Source organism: Balearica regulorum, chromosome 2 (genome assembly GCF_011004875.1).
Source record: "Balearica regulorum gibbericeps isolate bBalReg1 chromosome 2, bBalReg1.pri, whole genome shotgun sequence".
Classification (NCBI taxonomy): domain Eukaryota; kingdom Metazoa; phylum Chordata; class Aves; order Gruiformes; family Gruidae; genus Balearica; species Balearica regulorum.
This window is the reverse complement of record NC_046185.1, coordinates 114,042,221-114,061,496: the sequence shown is the minus strand read 5'-3', so window position 1 is coordinate 114,061,496 and position 19,276 is coordinate 114,042,221. Positions and strand designations below refer to the sequence as shown.

The following is a 19,276-nucleotide window of genomic DNA, read 5'->3' as shown; positions in this document are numbered from 1 at the left end:
CATTAGCTCTATCTGAATATAATTAAGCAACTAGATTTAGAACTAATAGTGTGTGACTAACCAGTTCTTTGTAGCTGCTGTGCTGATGACTATAATCTGAGAAATTTTTGGCTGACCTACAGCCTGGCTCACTTGTGGCATGTGCCATGGTCTTAAGACAGCTAAATGTTACAAATGGTTAACACCTCCCTTCTGGCCTGGGATATCCTTATGCACAGGAATGACTGCTTCTCCTACAACTCACTCCATGGGCTTCAGTGGAACTAGGTCTGGTAGATCTGTGCAAATTTTTAGTTCCGAACTTGAAAGGAAAAGCAGTTAAAAAAAAAAAGGAACAATGAAAATGTGGGTTTTGCTCAGTCTCTAATGAACTTTTTAAAACAGAACAAAACATGCTTTGGTTGAAAAAAGTGTTTTGTTCATACAAAACAGACAATAACAACAAAAGCAAAGTAAATGAACTGAGTTCCTTAAATTTGTTATGATAATTATATTACTATGTTTCTTTTAGTCAGTAGCTTGACAGACTCAGCATTTTCCTGTGCAATGGTACATGTGACTGAACCCTACTCACTTGCTGCAGTGACTAGTCTATGGGGTTGAGATAGGAAGTCAGCATCTTGCCCTCTGCTTCCATTCCTTTAATACAAGCTCCTAAAAATAAAACGTGTTAAAAGTTTGTGGTAATGTTTTTATTTCAGTCAAAATGGTTTGGTGAATTTGATTGAATTCCAGAATTACTTCAGCCACCCCGAATCAGAATTTTTCAGCTAATAAATTTGCCTGGATGCCCTTCAGTGGAGACAGCCTGACCTTAACTTCATGATTGCATTTAGGACTATTTAAAAAAAATAGAGATACATGGAAGGCATTAAAGACAAACTATCACTGGACTCTTATTTAGTAAAGATAACTGGCAGCAGCTGCTGTGACTCAATGAATCAGAAATAGTTGTAGATAATGGATGGTAAGACAAAGACAATGTAATTTTTTTTCACATGAGAGTGGCTGATCATGTGATAAGGTTTTATTATAACAACTGTACTTCTGTTTTTCCAAATGATTGATGCACGCAGTACTCTGCATAATCTTCATCGATGATGAATGCTGGTGCCATGAAGCAACCGTTACTCACTGTGCTATTATTGAACATGAATTTTGAATGACTTGTGGCATAGAGCTGTCAAGTACTTAAATCAATGAAATAAAAGTCAGGAAGAGCCTAAGATAATGTTCCTCCTGCAATATTGACTCCTGTGGCTTGTGTACAAACAATGTTTCTGGTAACTAGATAAGGGGTCACATCTCTGGACTCCCCGTACGTGGGATGAAGGAAGGAGGAGGCATATGAACCAATGCTTACTGTTTGGATGTGAAAGTTGTTTTGTTTTTTTCTCTTCCTCCCCTCCTGCATTGGCAAGAAAAGCTGGGAACAGGTAGGAGGGATCAATGGTTTGGCTCTAGGAAGGAGGTGAATTCATCTTCCACGTGCACTGCCTGAGGCTGGAATTAACCTGAAAGGTGGGGGAGCACCTTTCCTTGCGCTGCTCATCAAAGACAACATGTTGCTGCTCACACCTGGTGGTGCAGTTACACAGAAAAGGGAATATGGGAGCACCTAGCCATGTTTCTTCTTCCATGGGGCTGAGGTTGCTGCATGGATTCTCTGAGCTGGGTTCCAGGATTGGAGGGAAATATACTGGCATAGTCGAATGCTCTCCACCTGGCATTCTCTCTCTGTAAGATGAGAAGAGTTGTGTTCAGTGAATTAGTACATCACTGAGCTTCCCATCTCCATTCTCACATCAGGAATGAAGTATTGAACAATACTTTTGGTTTTCGGCCGCTGACAAGCAGATGAGTTAATCCTCCTGGAGATGGAGGGTCCACTTCTTACTCAAGATTCTTTGTAAAACTAAGTACATAGCTGTGTGTCAGCAGAAATGCTGTCAGTAAGAGTGACATTTATGTGACCTAGCCAGAGGAACAATCAATATTTTTTATGATTTTTGTTCTCCACAGCCTCACTGTTTATGTGGGGAAAGGCGGGGGAAGGAAACCCAGCTGGAAGGAGCTGTTGGTGCAGTGCACACGGGCAGACTGACTGCTCCTCAGCTCTGCCATGAAATACAGCCCCACGGAGACTTGATTTCTCCTGAAAGCACTGATGCCACAGGGGGATTGTTGTAGCAAGAGAACACAGATACTTCATTTTAAGAACTTCATGCACATGTCTGCTATAGGAGGTTGGGAGGTTGGACTCCCACTATGGTTAATGAAGTGAGGGCAGGCATCTATATTGGGCTCTAGCTCTGAATTACCTTGTGGAAAAGGTTATTTTTCTCCATGGACTATTGAAAAAAGATGAGGAAGAGTAGTCTCCCAAGTAGAAGACAAATTTTAGATGACATGACTACTCCTCTAAGTTTCTGTGTCTTGAACAGGACAAATTAACTACTTGTGATTTCTGCTACAGTGTTAAATGTGTATTTGAATGTTTATTTAACTGCTGTTTAACAAGGATGAAGACAATCACAAAAATGTTTTAACAAGTTAAATCTTTATCCCATTGTCTTTTTAAAGGAATGATAATTTTCTTCTAATTGCAGGCATGTATATTCGATTGTTTAAAATATTTAGATTTTACTCTTTACTGTTTTCTTCTCCTCTTTCTTTCCTTTGTTTTTCTAATTTCTGACAGAAAGTAGAGTGAAGGAGAGGAAAAGACAAAAGGAAATAATAACCTGATAAAAAAACTTCCATGAGTTCTGTTCAATAGAGGTGGGATAGTCTAAGGGTGACCTCTTGGTTTAATGAAAATCATAGCATATCCTAATCTTGTATAGTATTTCTGCAATAGCATTTCTAGATATACTCTAATACAATTTTGCATGTGTGTACACAGTCATCATAAATGGTGGACATTTGTCAACAGATACTACTCAAGAAGTTACTTCCTTTCTTATGGCTGGAATAAAATTGCCCTCTCTTAGCTCCTGTGTTAAATTCCAAGTGATATCTATTTTAATTTGTTTCAGTATGAGCAGGGGACAGTCATAACTCGCTGACTTATTTGAGCCTAAATATAATGTGATATTTGCCTGGCATCATTGTGACTGATATTTGAAAAGTGATTTTTGTTGATTCCTTGTATATGGCTTAAAGAACCTTGTAGACTTCCGAAAGTTTTCACCTGCCAATCATGTATGCTGGGTCTCATGCTGGATCCAGTTTAGAACTGACGCTCACTCTCAAACCTATTTCTCTTTGTAATAATCAGATTTCTGTTTTCCTTTTCTCTAGATTGCGGTCTTTGGTAAAGCAGTTAGAGAGAGGGGAAGCTTCAGTTGTAGACTTAAAGAAGAATTTGGAATATGCTGCGACTGTTCTTGAGTCAGTATACATTGATGAAACTAGGTGAGTTAACTACAGACATCAGCACTCTTCTTATATATAGTAGCAACGACAAAAAAATTGTAATTTACCTGTCAGTTGGGAAAGTTGTTTTAGCCAAGATTTATTACTCACAGACAATATGTTTTTAATCATTAAAATACTGTATTTTGTGTAGACCGGATCTTCAATACTTGCTCTAAAAACTTATTTAAGTTTCCTGGGGCAGGGAAGGAGATCAAAAGCAATCATAAATTTAATATATATTCTCTTGGAGAAATGTTTTCATAATAATTGTGTCCCACTTTTTCTGAAAGTTTCTAAATTCCTACTTCTCTGTTCCTTTTGACTAATCTTTTCACTTGTATCAAGACTTTGAAATTAAAAAAAATTTTACTCCAGGTCATGATAAAAGTAGACTGGTAAGACGTTGCAGAGGAGTTCCCTCTCTGTTATATGTCATTTCCTCACTGCTAAATGCACTTGTAGAGTCACCTCAGATGACCAGAATGGGAAAGGAGGGGACTGTATGATAATAACTGGAAAGCTAGGCATGACCATAAAGGAGATGGGATGCCTCTGAAGGGCAGAAAGGCCGGGAATATTGATGATGTGAGGATGAGAAGTCAGTGGATAATTACATAGTTGTGCTCGGGAGGCTGATACTTCTTGTTTGTCAGCCTAGTAGTGAGTTTCACAATCTGACATTTAACTACACAAGAGAATAAACAATCTGTTGAAGACTTGTAGAATTGTTTTCCATTAGGGCTGACAAACCAAAGACTTTAACAATTGCTTTAATTAGAATATATGTGAGTTTCTTTTTTGTTAATAAAGTTGCAATGCTCTCCAAGGGAATCTGTTTACCCACCTTTTTCCTCCCCCTTCTAGGCGTTTACTGGACACAGAAGATGAGCTCAGTGACATCCAGTCTGACTCTGTGCCCTCGGAGGTCCGGGACTGGTTGGCTTCTACCTTCACACGGCAAATGGGGATGATGCTCAAAAGGACAGAAGAAAAACCCCGATTCAGGAGTATTGTCCATGCAGTACAAGCTGGGATATTTGTAGAGAGGTAAAGGAGCATGTGATTACTTTGTTCTAGTAGCTGTCCAGGTACCGCAGATTGCATCTGTAGCATGTGTTGACACAGTGACAGGAGATTGAGGAGAGTACCTTGGGCCAAAAGACCTCAGAGAACTAGGAGATGACTCTACTGAATGAAGAATACTTCAATATGCTTCTAATGATGTTTCTACACAGATCTGGATAGCACTTCGAAACCTGGGATTGTGTAATAGATTGCAGCCTGAAACAGCACATACCAATCTGTTCTTAGCATAATACAGATGTAAGAGCACAGATGCAATAATTTTGACAGAGAAGACACACCTCTATATAGCCCTAGGTAGAAGAGAAATTTGGTCAGCCCAGCCCAGTCCTCCTTTGCCTCTGTTTATGTCTGTGGTCTAGTATTTCTTACGAAGAACTGTTAAGAAACAGAAGAAAATCCTGTATCATAGTATTACTGGAATGAACTATAGACCAAGACTGAAGTGAAAACTTTGGAGCTCAGGTAGAATTTCAAGAAACCTATTGAGTCTTCTCAGCCTTCTCTGTTGTGATTTGCATCAGAACCTCCTACTAAAACTGATTTCACTTTCTGAACCCTTTAAAACATTTAGTCATTTCAGTTTGGACTCGCTTCCAATCTTACCTTTTCTTATCGAGTAACCACTCTTTGCTGACATTTTTCCTTCAAGGTAGAAGGAGGGCTGGCACATGCAAGACTGCCAGCAGACTTTAGGCAGCATGAAAGACAGCAGGTTCCAGGTCTCTACAGCAAAACTCAAGTCAGTAATGGAAGAGCAGAGCACCTTCCGCTGTTCATCAGAATTGCGGTGACAGCCTACCAGCCCTCTGTGCAGGCGGTTGGGTGTATCAGACAGTGGACCACAAGCCACACAGACACAGAGAAGCCTCCTCTGGCATGTCTATAGCCGTTTTAATCTGCGTACCAAAGTTACTGTACATGCGTTAAGAGTTACAGCACACTGTGATAAGACTAAACCTGTCATTTCTCCTTGGAACTGATTTCTCCTAGGTTTGACAGGCTATTTGTGAATTAATGCTCATTCTCAGTGGGGGACTTGCTCAACAAGGAAGTAAATGAACTGCAGAGAGCTGGCTGCAGGAGGCTGTTTTCCAGCTGATCTGAATCACTATGGCCCAAAGGAGGAAGTGTTCAGATATGATATGGCACCAGAGGAGGGTTGTGGCTCTCCTGAGCTACGGGAGAGGGACTTTGCCTGAATTGTCACCTAAGAGAAGGCTATGGGGCTCCTGATTGGATGGAGGAGGGGGTTAGAAATTCTGTAATTTGGGGAATGGGTGAATTTAATTCTCCAGCAGGAGCTGACTTTTTCAGCTCTGAGTGCAGAACATGACAAAGAAAAAGAGAAGTGAAGGAAGACTTCACACAGGATCATTTCAGATGAGAGGAGAGAGCTATCCGTCATCTTTAGTCCTATGTTCCTTAAGTGTGAAACAGGGTGACCTACAGAAAGGCATTTTGGCTATGACAGTGTTGCTGCATTCACCAAGCTTGTTAAACACAGTGTGGCCTGAAAACAAGTTTAAAATCTGGTATATACTTCAGTGCTGTGTTTAGTATTGTTGCAGATGTTGATTATTGCCTTACTCTTTGTCTCTCTCAAACACACACACATGGCAAACACCCAAAAGATTTTATACAAATCCTAAAAAGTGACAAAAGTGACAGCTGTACCGAACTGGAGTTCAATCATTGCAGACAACAATTTTTTTCTGAAATACTTTCAGAATTAGCTTACATGTGGACCAGCAAGGACTAAGGGAACTGAAAGAATAGTATGGTCATCTGCAGTGGAAAATGAGGAACATCTTGTTTATTTGAATGTAGCCTTTCCCTCTGATGAAGACCTGATATTGGCAGATTCTCTGTGATGTCCTGCCAGGTAACCAAACTATGAGATACTAGGGAGTGTATAGTCTCAAGTTAGGCTATACAATAAGAATAGTATAGATAATACTGTGCAAGTTAGGAACAAGAAGGAAAAAAACCCCAAATTGCAGTTAGGGTTTCCTGGGCTAAATAACATCTCCTGTAGTGGTCTGTTGATTTATGGGTTTTGTTTGTTTGTTGGTTTGTTTAATTCTATTGATGTGTTGCCTTATCTATTTTATCTTGGTAGAATGTACAGACGGACTTCAAATATGGTCGGTTTGAGCTATCCACCAGCTGTAATTGGAGTGCTAAAGGTAATCCCAATAAAAAGGGGGGCGTGTGGGGGGGTGTCTGTACAAAGCATCAAGATAACACTGCAATATTTGACTTGGTAAGGAAGTCTTAGTACTTGCCCTTTCCTTCTCTCTGACATTTACTTTAGTTCACACACATTAATCATTTACTGGCCTAAGGGAATATCCTTTCAATAGAGGCAAGAATAGAGTTCAAGGCTGTGGCCATTTTCAGGTTGTGAAGGTTACAGCTCTGTTCTAGGTTACGGTGATTAAACTGAGGACTTAGTAACATGCTGGAATCAATCACAACCTCTCACAAGGAAGAAAGAAAACACAGATGGAGAGAGGTGGAGAAGGAAAAGGATCAGCTGCTGTGAGAGAAGGGAATTTCTTGCATTGCCTAGCTTCAGGTCTTCAAGGTGGCAATCAGTATAGGAATAATGACCCTTTTGTAAGTTTTGAAGTTTCAGAGGAAAACTGATTAGTCAGAAGTAGTCTGAAATAACAACAGTAAGGTTCAATCCATGAGACAATTGCAAGGTTCTTGACTTAGGCAGGAATTATGAAGACTACAAACACAAGTTAGCAACCAACTGCCTATACAGCAGCTTTGCAGATTACGTGTTACATGTGGTTCAACTATGCCATGCAACAGTGAAAAAAGGTGATACAGTGGGGCAATACACAGGGACGTTATGTGTAAAGCTTATGAAGCAATCCTTCAGCTCTATTCCACACTGGAAAGACCTACAGTTAGGGTATTGAATCCTTTTTGGTTTGGATAGTACAACTCATCAAAAGATGTGGAAGAATTGCAGAAGGTCTACTGAATGCAAGAATAATGACCAAACATGTCTTTCATGTACAGAATCAAAGCATCCATCCACACCTTTTTCCAACTGCAGGTTGACAAGTCTTAGCTTTGCTCCTGCAAATTGGATCTAAACTCTTTGTTCTTTTAGAACTACACCCCATAGCCAGCTTATGAGGGAACATATCTATAATGGTACCTTTTCTGCTGAGCTCCTCAGCAGTAGCAAGACAATCCAAGACCTGTCAGCTACTCTCAGCTTATAAAAAAAACCTTACAGAATCCCTCTCCTCTTTCTATGTTTTTAAATGATTAAGGGTCATAAAGGCAACTGATCATGCTAGAGTAAGTTAAAACACATCAATAACAACAAAGGCATTGACTAATTTTGCTTGGGATGAAATAATGCCTGCTTGATCACTGTGCATTCTAGGATGTATTTTTTTCCAAAACTATTTTGAGAACATGTCTTTGCCTGGATGGCCTTGGGGTTGGTAGTGGATGTGGTTGAAATGGGAGTTACTTGCTTTGAAGAAGTCTTCTGTCTTTGAAATAATACTTCATCTTAAATTTCTCAGTCCCATCCCCTTAATGGAAAATGGTACATTTTGTTGCTTGCTTCAGTCCAGTAAAGCCAAGTAAAAAAAAACTTACAACTACCCGACTGCTTGGTGTGCTCTGTAAAATGAGCTGATGGTTTAAGCATGCAAAAGGATATAGAAGTGTACCACACACATCTCTTCAGCTGTTCTGGATTGCCATAACCAACATTCCCCCTCAGAGTCATGCTAATAAGGACAAGGATCGAGATGACATGGAGTCAAAGCTAGCTTATTTTTTAACTATGTGCTCTCATTTTTGCTGCCATGGCCAGCAGGATGTCTGCACTGAGTAACCCAAAACTGTGGAATCAGCTTGGCAAAATGAGATTAGTTTTAATAAAACAATGAAATGCTGCAGCTTCTGCAAAAAATAGAGATGGAGTGGTAGCAGTGCAAGTCCTAGGTGTGTAATCTCTCTCACTTTTTCAGTGGATGAGAAGTTAGGCATTTTTTTTAATTGATTGCACTGCATCTCTCTCTATATGTATGTATCAGATACTGATTTTTCTACTGCAGTAGCCTGTTGCCTTTCTGGATGACATGGGTGTGATGATGTAAGACCTGTTGCCACAAAAGGGATGATCAGCTTTGTCTTTCATTTGAATAATGGCCATGCATACGTTCATACAGACAAGTGTGAATAAGTATGTTAATTTATCCAGTAAGTTGTGATCTGCTGTTCAGCAGTGTAGTGTTAGACACAACTTCCCATTAACTAGCTGCTGAAGTAATTACCTGTTTTAGAAGTACAGGCTTTTCTGATGCCTATGCCATCATGGCAATATTTTCTGGGCTAGCTAATACACAGGTAATGAACACAGCACTTGTAGTCACTTACAATGTCTGCAGTATAGACTTCTTGTCTGTGGCTGCAAAAATGTCAGGCCTTTGAGTAATGTTGTGCAGAGTAACATCTATCCCTGAATCTCCTTGTTGGGTTATAAAACAGGTCAAATCTCCAAGGTTAAGGACAGACAGAAAGGCAGGAAGCTGAACATTTAGGAAGAACTGGTGTTTCACTTAATCTCTAGGTTCGCCCAGGCAGTAGAGCAATGGCCAAGTACTAAGGATGCAGAACTGAGAATTAAGACATCTTGGATCTATTTGAGATCCACCACATTAGAGCAGCATTATGACACTTCAGCTGAAGCTACAGGGCCAGTGACCTAGAGACATGTGTGATGCAGGAAGTTTCCCAGCTCTCAGTTCTCCTTTTCTTAGGTAGAAGAAACAGTTTTTCTCCTCCATCATGAGACATCCATGAAGTTCTGCCTCCCTTTAGATCTCTCCCCAATATAGGGGTCACTTCTGTGTTAGGTTGTGTGTGGGGTTTTTTTAAGGTCATAAAATCCACTAATTTTCAAAGCATAACTTGTGTTGGTGGCCTCTAAGCCATCTGTGACACTTTCATGTTTCTGTTAAGAGGATTTTTCCCCCTGGTTATTCAGGGTAAAATGCTGCTGTCATTACTGTCTATAGCAAAACTTCTGTTGACTTAACAAGAGCAAGGATTTCTCCCTCAGTAAAATCTAAAGAGCTCTACTGTGAAACTTATTGTCTATGTGGTTAACATTTATTTCATGCAAAAGAACAATTCTGATGTACTATTCTGCAATTTCACAATTTGGTAAATTTTATCTGCTGCAAGAGCACAAAATTAATTACAGGAAAAATATATAAAGGAATGTTGTGGTTTAACCCAGCAGGCAGCTAAAACAACCGCACAGCCGTTCGCTTGCTACCCTCCTCCCCAGTGGGAGCGGGGAGAGAATTGGAAATGGAAGAAGAAAACCTCATGAGTTGAGATAAAGACAGTTTAATCGAACAGAAAAGGAAAATGATGATGATGATAATAATAATAATATACAAAACAAGTGATGCACAGCACAATTACCACCCAAAGCCGATGCTCAACTAGTTCCTGAGCTGCCCCTCCTCCCGGCCCACCCCCAGTTATATATGAAACATGACATCATATGGTATGGAGTATCCCTTTGGTCACTTTGGGTCAGCTGTCCTGGCTATGCACCCTGCCAGCTTCTTGGGCACCCCCTGCCTTCTTGTTGGCAGGCCAGTATGAGAAGGTGAAAAGTCCTTGACTGCTTGGCAACAACTAAAAACATCAGTGTGTTATCAACATTATTCTTATCCTAAATCCAAAGCACAGCACTATACTAGCTACTAGGAAGAAAATTAACTGTATTCCTGCCAAAACCAGGACAAGGAACAAAACCCTTTTATTTCTACAAGATAAGATTGCCTTACAGTGAATTAAATTTCAGCATAGTTGAGACATTATTTTCAATGCCATAACACCCCAAAGTAAATTATTATTATTATATACATGCAAGTATTAAATTAATTTGCTTCATTGACTGATGTAAGTGATTACAAAATAAAAACACTCAAAAACCAGGAAAGTACTTAAGATTGACTGAGTGGATGCTTTGAGCATTAATTTTATTGCTCGTTTGCTAAGTTTGTTCAAGGGCTTCAAAACATGTTTTCTTGGTGGAACTTTTTCCTCTCTTGATTGTTTTTCCTCTCCAACGCCTACTGAAAGTGTTGAAAAGCTGCAATTTATGATTGCTCTTCTGTGACTTGGGCCACAGATCATCTCTGGAGAAGCTTGACCCTGCGTTCAATGTGTGGGCTCCACACAGCTTGTAAAATCAACTACTCAGCAAGCAAGTGATTTACTGGGTTAGGTGAAAGTAGAGCTGAATCTTCAGTGCACTTGATATTCACTCATTAATTAGCCTCTGCATGGACTGTACTTCCACAAGAGGCATACTCAGCTCTGTGTAATCAACACTATGCAAGTAGCAAGATGGAGAGAGTCAGTACCAAAATATGTTGCTCTTGTTCAGAACATAAATCCTGTAGCTATGCTGATGTATGGGTGACCAACCACAAGGCAGTTAAAGGTCACTGTCCTTTGCATTTGACTTGAAGTCATGGAACATGACCATTACAACAAAAAACAAAGGTGGCCTGGGCTTTAAGAGCTCAGTAGATAATCGTAATTTAGCATTTTTAGTATTGCTAAAAAAGATGGTAGATTTTTAGATGGACTCTAATCCTTAACAGTACTCAATGTTATGTCTAGCCAACCCTATTTCTTGCACTGAGAGCAGCTGTGCACATGCGTGTGTGAAATGTAGTCATCTATCTTTCTTGGTGACAGTGCCACAAGGAAATGGGAGGTAACCTGCAACAGAGTTTGAATGTGGGGGGAAACTTCCATGTACAAATGTCAATCTTTAATATGTGGTTTAAAGAGAGTAATTTGGATAAATCCCTGTGGGATGTACATCAAAGTTCTCAGCAAGCAAGAGAGATTGAGAGCTGGTCCTGTGCCAGATTCAGCTGCATGGTTGATGTGTATATCATTTTTCTAGTTACAACTCCTTCTGCACCTTTCCTCTGTTGCTAGGAGGAGGAGAGAAAGGTTCATAGGGTTTCAGGAACATCCAATTCTGAGATCAAGGAGCTTTATCTTGCTAGATAAAGTGTGCTGTCAGCTCCTATGGCCTTCCCTAAGAGCTGAGATTTGAACTCAGCCTTCTGCAAGAAGGTTTATAGCTTATACTTTAGCTTTATGAGCTGGGAAGTGAACTTTCCCTCCTCAATCTCTTGTCCGACCACCCTGCAGCATTAGTATATCATTTACAGCTGATTTGAACTTTCCCAACTGGAATTAGATATTTGCTCTTCTGTCATAAAGTTTGGTTTTTATATCATTGTTAGCACTTAATGTAACATTACTGTGATTTTCTCCTGCTCTGTAGTTTTCTGAAAGCCCCAGTGGACTCACTTATCTTTAAAAAAAAAAATAAGGAAAATTAGGGTCATGCTATCTTTGGGCAATTTAAGCTGCAATAATCACAATTCAGGATTAATACTAAAATCAGAAGGAACTAAGTTGCTCTTTGGGTCTAGCAAGATAGTTCTTCTAGTTAGTTATTATTTTGGTTGATTGAACAGTAAGTGGTAAAAATATGACCACAGGTGCCTGTATGGTTTTTTACTGTAAAAAACATATCACCTTATTCTGTTTTAAGCATGAGTGAAGCATTGGAGGGCTTTGCTCACAATACAAAGTCCTAAGAACTCTGTAGGGACAGCAAAATCTAGAGTCTTTAATATAATTTAAAAGCATATATTTGTTATTCCTGTTTCCTTCAAAGTTAATATTATTTTTCATAGACATAGCACGTGGGTGGGGGACAGAGATGGATAAAATCAGCCACAATAGGGCTATCCCAATGTTTCAGGTACTAAAGCAAACCAGGATTCTTTTTTTTTTTTTTTGATTCAACCTTTGCTGATTAAATTCTGGTGTGGAGAATTGCCATGTTTAGAATAAACAAACAGCATATGTGTTCATAATGGAAGCTTCATACAATACTGATGAGTAAATTAGGCTCTGCATTGGTTAAATGAAATTGAAGAAGTTAAAAAAAAAAAGCTATACACTTACATCGCCACTCTGATTCTCCATTTGTAGATGTAAAGTGATAGATGTTGAACTATCATTGTAACAGGGCTGACCGTATTAACTGCCTTTTCTACCCACTCTTGCAGAATGTAGACAAGTGGTCCTTTGATGTATTTGCACTAAATGATGCCAGTGGGGATCATGCACTGAAATTCATTTTCTATGAACTTCTGACACGCTATGATCTGATCAACCGTTTCAAGGTCAGTAGTTAGAAGATGGGTCTTTTCTTCCATCTCGGGTTTTGCTGAACTTCCTCTCATCCTTCTTTGTTCCATTCAAAATGCAATTTAAGCAGTATTTGAAGATTTTGTGGACACTGTACTTTCCCCAGTAAGCAAGACAAAATGTTATTTAAGTAGTACTTTTAATTGCGATGGGACGCCATGAAGTAGGTGGGGTTCCAAACAGGCTTCCCCATGAAATCCATGGGAAATACATTTGATCCTGTGGGAACAGTGGTGTAATTCTCCTGAGATTCATAGGACTCTCAAGCATGCAGGCAAAAAAGGAAAGCTTGAATTCAAATTCAAATTCATCAAAAGAAGCATGGCCAGCAGGTCAAAGGAGGTGATTCTGCCCCTCTACTCCCTCTCTCTGGTGAGACCCCACCTGGAGTACTGTGTCCTGCAATGAGCAGGGACATCTTCAACTAGATCAGGCTGCTCAGAGCCCTGTCCAACCTGACCTTGAATGTTTCCAGGGTGAGGCCTCTACGATCTCTATGGTCAACCTGTTCCAGTGTTTCACCACACTCAACATAAAAAATTTCTTCCTTGTATCTAGTCTGAATCAACTCTTTTCATTTAAAGCCATTACTCCTTGTCCTGTCACAACAGGCTCTACTAAAAAGTTTGTCCTCATCTTTCTCATAAGCCTCCTTTAAGTACTAAAAGGCTGCAATAAGGTCTCCCTGCAGCCTTCTCTTCTACAGGCTGAACAACCCCAACTCTCTCAGACTGTCTTCACAGGAGAGGTGCTCCAGCCCTCTGATCATGGCCTCCTCTGGACTCGCTCCAGCAGCTCCATGTCCTCCTTATGTTGGGGGCTCCAGAGCTGGATGCAGTACTGCTGGTGGGGTCTCAGGAGAGCGGAACAGAGGCGAAGAATCACCTCCCTCAACCTGCTGGTCATGTTTCTTTTGATGTAGCCCAAGATATATTCCAGTGGGTTGTGAGGAGAACAGAGACATGCTTATTGCATAATTAGAAATATTTTTCCAGGGGCAATCAGCCAAGTGCTCTCTCTTACTTGTCATACTGTGTGTGTCTTCCAGACATTTCATAGTATACTTGTGTGTGTTTATGTGTGGGAATAATTCATCCATAATGTAATTAGGGATGGGAAAACCGGTAACCTGGATTCACACTCTCTCTCTTGACTGCCTGTTTCAGATGTTTCAGCATGTTATTTATTTGTGAAGTATAAACCACTCTTTGAGACCTCTTATCAAAATGCTCCACTCCAAATGCTAGCCATTAAAGGTGATTATTTTGTTTTTAATTCTGTGCTGATTTCCTCAGATCCCCATTTCTGCCCTGGTGTCCTTTGTGGAAGCTCTGGAGGTTGGCTACAGTAAACACAAAAATCCATATCACAATCTAATGCATGCTGCAGATGTGACACAGACGGTCCATTACCTCCTTTTCAAGACAGGCATAGCGGTAAGTACAGGAGTTGGCATCCTGAATACATAATGAGATTATGACAGTTTTGGCTCATTAAGGAGATTATGATTATCCACAGTAGAACCCATTTGCACTGTAGACAAACTTCATTTGATATGGCTGTGCTAACGAAAGTAGAGATTATTTAGGATCATTTAGAAATAGAAGGTAGGCAAAGATATGGGTAACTATTTTACAGTGACCTAAAAGAGGATGACTGAGAAACCGAAGCTCAGTTTTTCACTCTGCCACAGGTCTCCTGGGTGATTCTGCCAACTCACTTTTGCTGGAATTCATTTCACCTACTGTGAAGAAGCAAATTGTCTAAGCTTTCTTCTTACTTAAGGTAGAAGGGCAGTACTTCCAAAGGACAATTCATTCTGCTTACCTGAGGATGACAAGAGCCGTGCTCTGGAGATGCTGATCTCCATCCAGTCTCTACAGCAAAACCAGCTGAATTTAGCTGCAACTCACCCTTGAATAAATGCGTGCTATTTCATTCTTGACACAGTGCTGAATGGGGTTTCCTATTTATCTCTGAGCACAATAAAGCGAGGGAACATGTTAAAAAACAGAGAACTGGAAGGACGTGGAAATACATGAGTAAACAATGGAATAGTTTGGATTTTTTTGCTCTAAGAGGGAGAGACATAGTGTAGTAGATAAAAAGAAAAAAAAAACCAAACAACAAAACAACGTAAACCCCTGTAAACCAAACCAAACCAAACCAAAAAAGTGTTTCTACTTCTATACAGAGCAAACTTGATATGAAGTCCTTGAGGTGCACCGAGACCATCAGTGTCGTGTGTTCCCTGGTTTGCTGCAAGCCCTGGGCTCCAGTAACCTCTGCTGGATACCTGTCAGTCCACTCCATGGCTCCACGAGGGAGTAAAACAAATAATGATGTTGATTAGAAACCAAGGTGTAGAACAGTACTTGTCCCCACGGCCCGCTGCCTACTGGCTGTGGGGTTCAAGACCTTAAAGCCAGAGGAGCTGAGGAGCTCACAGAGGTATTTTTTTCTGTAGAACCAGCTTTCACAGCAAAGCTCCACTTCCATGTTTTATTCCTACCAGTAAGGTGAAGCTCTTTTCTCACATGTCTCATGAACTAGACATGCGATGCTGCTTTCATGCACGTTGGCAAAGAACGCTCACATTTGAATGCTCTCTTTCTTTGATCAATAAGACTCAGGAAGCAGGTAGGAGAGATGAGCCCATGGCTTGTATCCTACCAAAGAAAGTAGGGATGCAAGGTGGGGGAAATAAAGCTGGCTCTTTATTCTTTTTTCGACAAGGCCTTTGCTGTTCTGAATAGCAAAACTAGCCATGGTGAAGTGCGTGTGGGAGATAAACAGGCTGATTTTCTGCCTGGTATTGGGTGAGGAAACCAATTTCAGTGTTCTGGAAGATGACTAGTCAGCCCCAGCCCTGAGCCTCCTCTTCTCCCAGCTGCACAGCAGCAGCTCCCTCAGCCTGCCCCTGTGTGCCATGTGCCCCGGCCCCTCACCTTCTCAACAGCGCTGGTCTGTCAGTGTCTTTCCTGTCCTGGGGAGACCAGGACGGGACACAGGAGTCTGCACGCAGTCTCAAAAGTGCCAAAGGAAGAGCTATCTCTCCATGTTGAACGTTTCCAGGGATGGGGCATCTACCTTCTTTGCTGGTCTGTTGCTGTTCTCTGCACAGTGCCAGGGCGGATTTGACTTCATCTTCACCCACCCATTCGGTAGCTGAGGTGAGAGCTGGCTGAGGACAACCACCCCCCACTCGCTTCCTTAGCCTCAGACTGACAAAATGCCACCTTCAGACCCCACTAACCTCGGTGGTGCTGGGTTCGCGGTCCGCGGCGGCGTCCAGCGGCATCTGGTGGTCTCCGATGGTCCCCGGTGGTCTCCAGTGGGCCCGGGGGCCTCCTCCTGGTGCGATGGTGCTGCCGGCTAGAAGATGGCAGCGCCTCTCCTCGCCTCTTCTCCAGGGCTCAGGGCAGAGGAGATGCCTCCCCTCTGTGAGGGGTGGGAAAGCAGAGCTCATCTGGACAGCTGGGCGATCTTCCTGATGAGCCTGCTGGATGTTGGTGTGGATGGTGCCCTTTTAGGGCTAGCGTGGGCTGCAGGCGTGGCTCTGTTTGTTGGGAGCTGGCTGTTTGGAGGGTCCCTGAGAGGCCCTGGCGGTCCTGTGGCACTTTGGTCACCATGGTGGTGTAGTGCCCCATCAGCCTGAGGGAGGTGGATCCAGCTCATCGCCATTCTGTGGTGGGTTGACCTTCATAGGCTTGACTCGCCTGCCATAAGTGTTGCTGCTCCCGTCAGCCTGCTTCGTTTTTTGCAAAGTGGAGGCATCCTCAGTGGTTCCACAAACCTCTTCTCCCTCATGCCACTCAATGTGGGCACTCCCCTTGCTTCCCTGGCTCCTCCTTTACCAAGTCTGCTCCGTGTCAGAATCACTAGCTGCTCAGCAAGCTGTGGGCCAGCCGCAGGGCTGCCTGCCTATGTAATGGAAGGCTGGTGATATCACCAGCAAAAGCTGCTGTGGCTCAGATGTGGCCTATGAGGCCCTGAAGGCCCCATTGCGAGGGGGCCATTTTGCTTGCCAGAGAGAAAGGCTGCCCCTTGGGCACTGGGCCTGCTTTCCATCTCCCCTTGGGTGCCCAGGGCTCCAGCCCCCTCCTCCTGCCAGACCTGGGGGTCCCTTCAACAGGACAGTGGCCACAGTGTCCCAAGAGGGTCAGGGAGTCTCCGTTGCCCTCCAGCTGCTCGGCTCCCTGCAAGTGGCATCATCCCCACACCTGACAGTAGCAGAGAGGGGCCGAGGGGAGGAGAGGGCTTGGTGTCCTGGGGGCTGCTGCACAGGGGCAACGGGAGGAGTCCATTTTAGGGCCAGAGAGGTCCTTGGTGCCTGGAGGTGGGGTTTTCAGTCTGAGAACAGCAAGGCCCATGGGGGATGCTGTCCCCAGCTAGTTCTTGCCTTAACTACCGAGTGGTTGAAGATGAAGCCAGACCTGCCCTGGCGTTGCCCAAAGAATAGCTGCAGATCAGTTGTGACTCCAGACAGGCACACAGGACTGATTTGATCTTGGCTTCAGGCTTTTCAGAGGAGTGGTTAGGGCAAAGGGTGTGGAGGGACTTCTCCCCCATCAGTTGGCTCCCATGGACCTCAAGCAGTGTAAAAGCTGTTACAGCACAACATCTGTGAAGGAATAAAGGGAGATTTTTTTTCTTTCCTGCACAGTGACTAACTGACAAACAATCTGCAAACAGAAATCTCGCTGACTGTTGTTGAAAGAAGGAAAACTAAGCTGGCTGTGAAGGTGTTTCTGGTGATGGCTTGCTGTGCCTGTGCTGCCACGGTGACAGCAGATCCCAGTGTGCCCCTTTTTTTCTGTGTTGTTCCCGTCCTCTGCTTGCATGGCTTGTATAGATACAGAAGGCAATACTGACTCTGAAACTATCACTGGTGTCATGGGGGAAGGTCATCTCTCCACTGTTTACTTGTTTCCTTTCTCCCTTTGGTTCATGCTTTTTTGTCAAGGCCACTGTGCAGACCACGTCTTTGGGGGATTGTTTGTCTTTTCTTTGGGTTAGATTTTTACTAGCTTTTGGGCGACACAGAGAGATGGTGCAGGTGGGGAAGAGGTGGTGCTGAGCACTGTCATTGTCACATAACGAAAACCATTCTTAGCCCAGACCAAAGACAGATCACTCTGAAGGTGTGTCGTGTAAAATATTAACAGGTGTGGGTGCTTTCTTAGCATCATTAAATATAGTCCTGTGTTACCTCAGTGGAAACACCTCTTGCAAACCCTTTCTGGGGACTATGCAGGCAGGGCCGCTATGCAGCATGCAGTCTGCAGTGCCATAATGTGTTGTGTAGACCATGAAGACAATTGCAGAAACAAAGTGCTAAGGCTGGTCAGAGCAAAAAGTAACAGCTGTGTGTATCCCAGGCTCCAATCTGACTGAGAAGCAAAACCAAGGCATGGATACGTATCTATCACCAGTTCTCTCCATAACGTGTTTCAGCCTTATCTCAACCTGGCAACAAACACACAAACCTGTTGTCCTCTAGCGTGCGTCTTTTGAGATTTTCTCTCATGCGTTACCTATGTCCAGTAAATTATCAATGTCCTTTCAAAGTCACCTGCTATTGTGATGCCTGATGTTTGAAGTGACAAATAAGAACTCTTTGGTATGAAAATACTTTCTTGTGTAATGTCTCTGAAGTACTTTTCCTCTCTGTTTCAGAGGAAACAATGTTCTGAAATATGCGCAGAGGTCAGAGAATGCGCATATTCCAGATTTACATTCATAAGAGGGAAACTAGAATTTGTGTGCTTGTGAGCATATGTACGTGCTGGCACTGAAGTGAGTGACTCATTTGCCTGAGCTGAGTCCTTTGCTTTTGTATTCCTTCTGTAATCAGCCACGCACAAAGTATCCCGTGCAGAGCGTTATGATGGAGTTGCACTCCAGAGGATGTAGTGAAGTGTCTGCTGTTTCCCAGGAATAATCCCAAGCACTAACTGTTCTCACAGCCAAATGATGTGTGGCATTTGGTTTAGGACCTAATGTAGCACAATAAGAAACCACTCTTCTGCTACCAGGAACAAGGGACTCGCAACACTGCGTGCCAACAGCGACATTTCAGCTTTGCTTTCCTTGTTAGAATGGGGTTTTTTAACCTTGTTTTTTCTTTTTTTCCCCCTTTTTCTTAGTTTCCACCCCACCTCCCCTGCAGGATATACCGCATCAAAATGTGCATAGATTAGTGTAGTTTGAGAATGAGCTCTAGAGGTCATTGATCCTAACCTCCTGCTCACAGCAGGGCTAGTTTCTAATATGCATAGTATGTTCACACATGGTAAACAAAGGTAGGGGACATTTTCCTGTTTTCCAGAATTTGCTCACATCAATATCTTATCCTCATTCTAGCATACTTAGTTGTTCAGTTCATCACTTTCACAACTTGGACATGCTGGAACGCAAGACTTTGGTTTCAGAAGGCATATTGGGGCCATTGGTTTAA

At 42.4% G+C, this 19,276-nt stretch overlaps 1 protein-coding gene across 14 annotated transcripts in view; it reads left to right on the top strand.

Moving 5' to 3' along the window:
• PDE1C (phosphodiesterase 1C) overlaps positions 1 to 19,276 on the top strand; it is a 406,330-nt gene that overhangs the window by 263,296 nt on the left and 123,758 nt on the right. For all 14 annotated transcript variants that reach the window (XM_075745401.1, XM_075745405.1, XM_075745406.1 and 11 more), the window contains 5 exons: positions 3,304 to 3,417; positions 4,285 to 4,467; positions 6,626 to 6,692; positions 12,675 to 12,791; positions 14,112 to 14,252. In XM_075745401.1, coding sequence (XP_075601516.1) covers positions 3,304 to 3,417; positions 4,285 to 4,467; positions 6,626 to 6,692; positions 12,675 to 12,791; positions 14,112 to 14,252 — 622 coding nt within the window. The remainder of the gene's footprint in view (positions 1 to 3,303; positions 3,418 to 4,284; positions 4,468 to 6,625; positions 6,693 to 12,674; positions 12,792 to 14,111; positions 14,253 to 19,276) is intronic.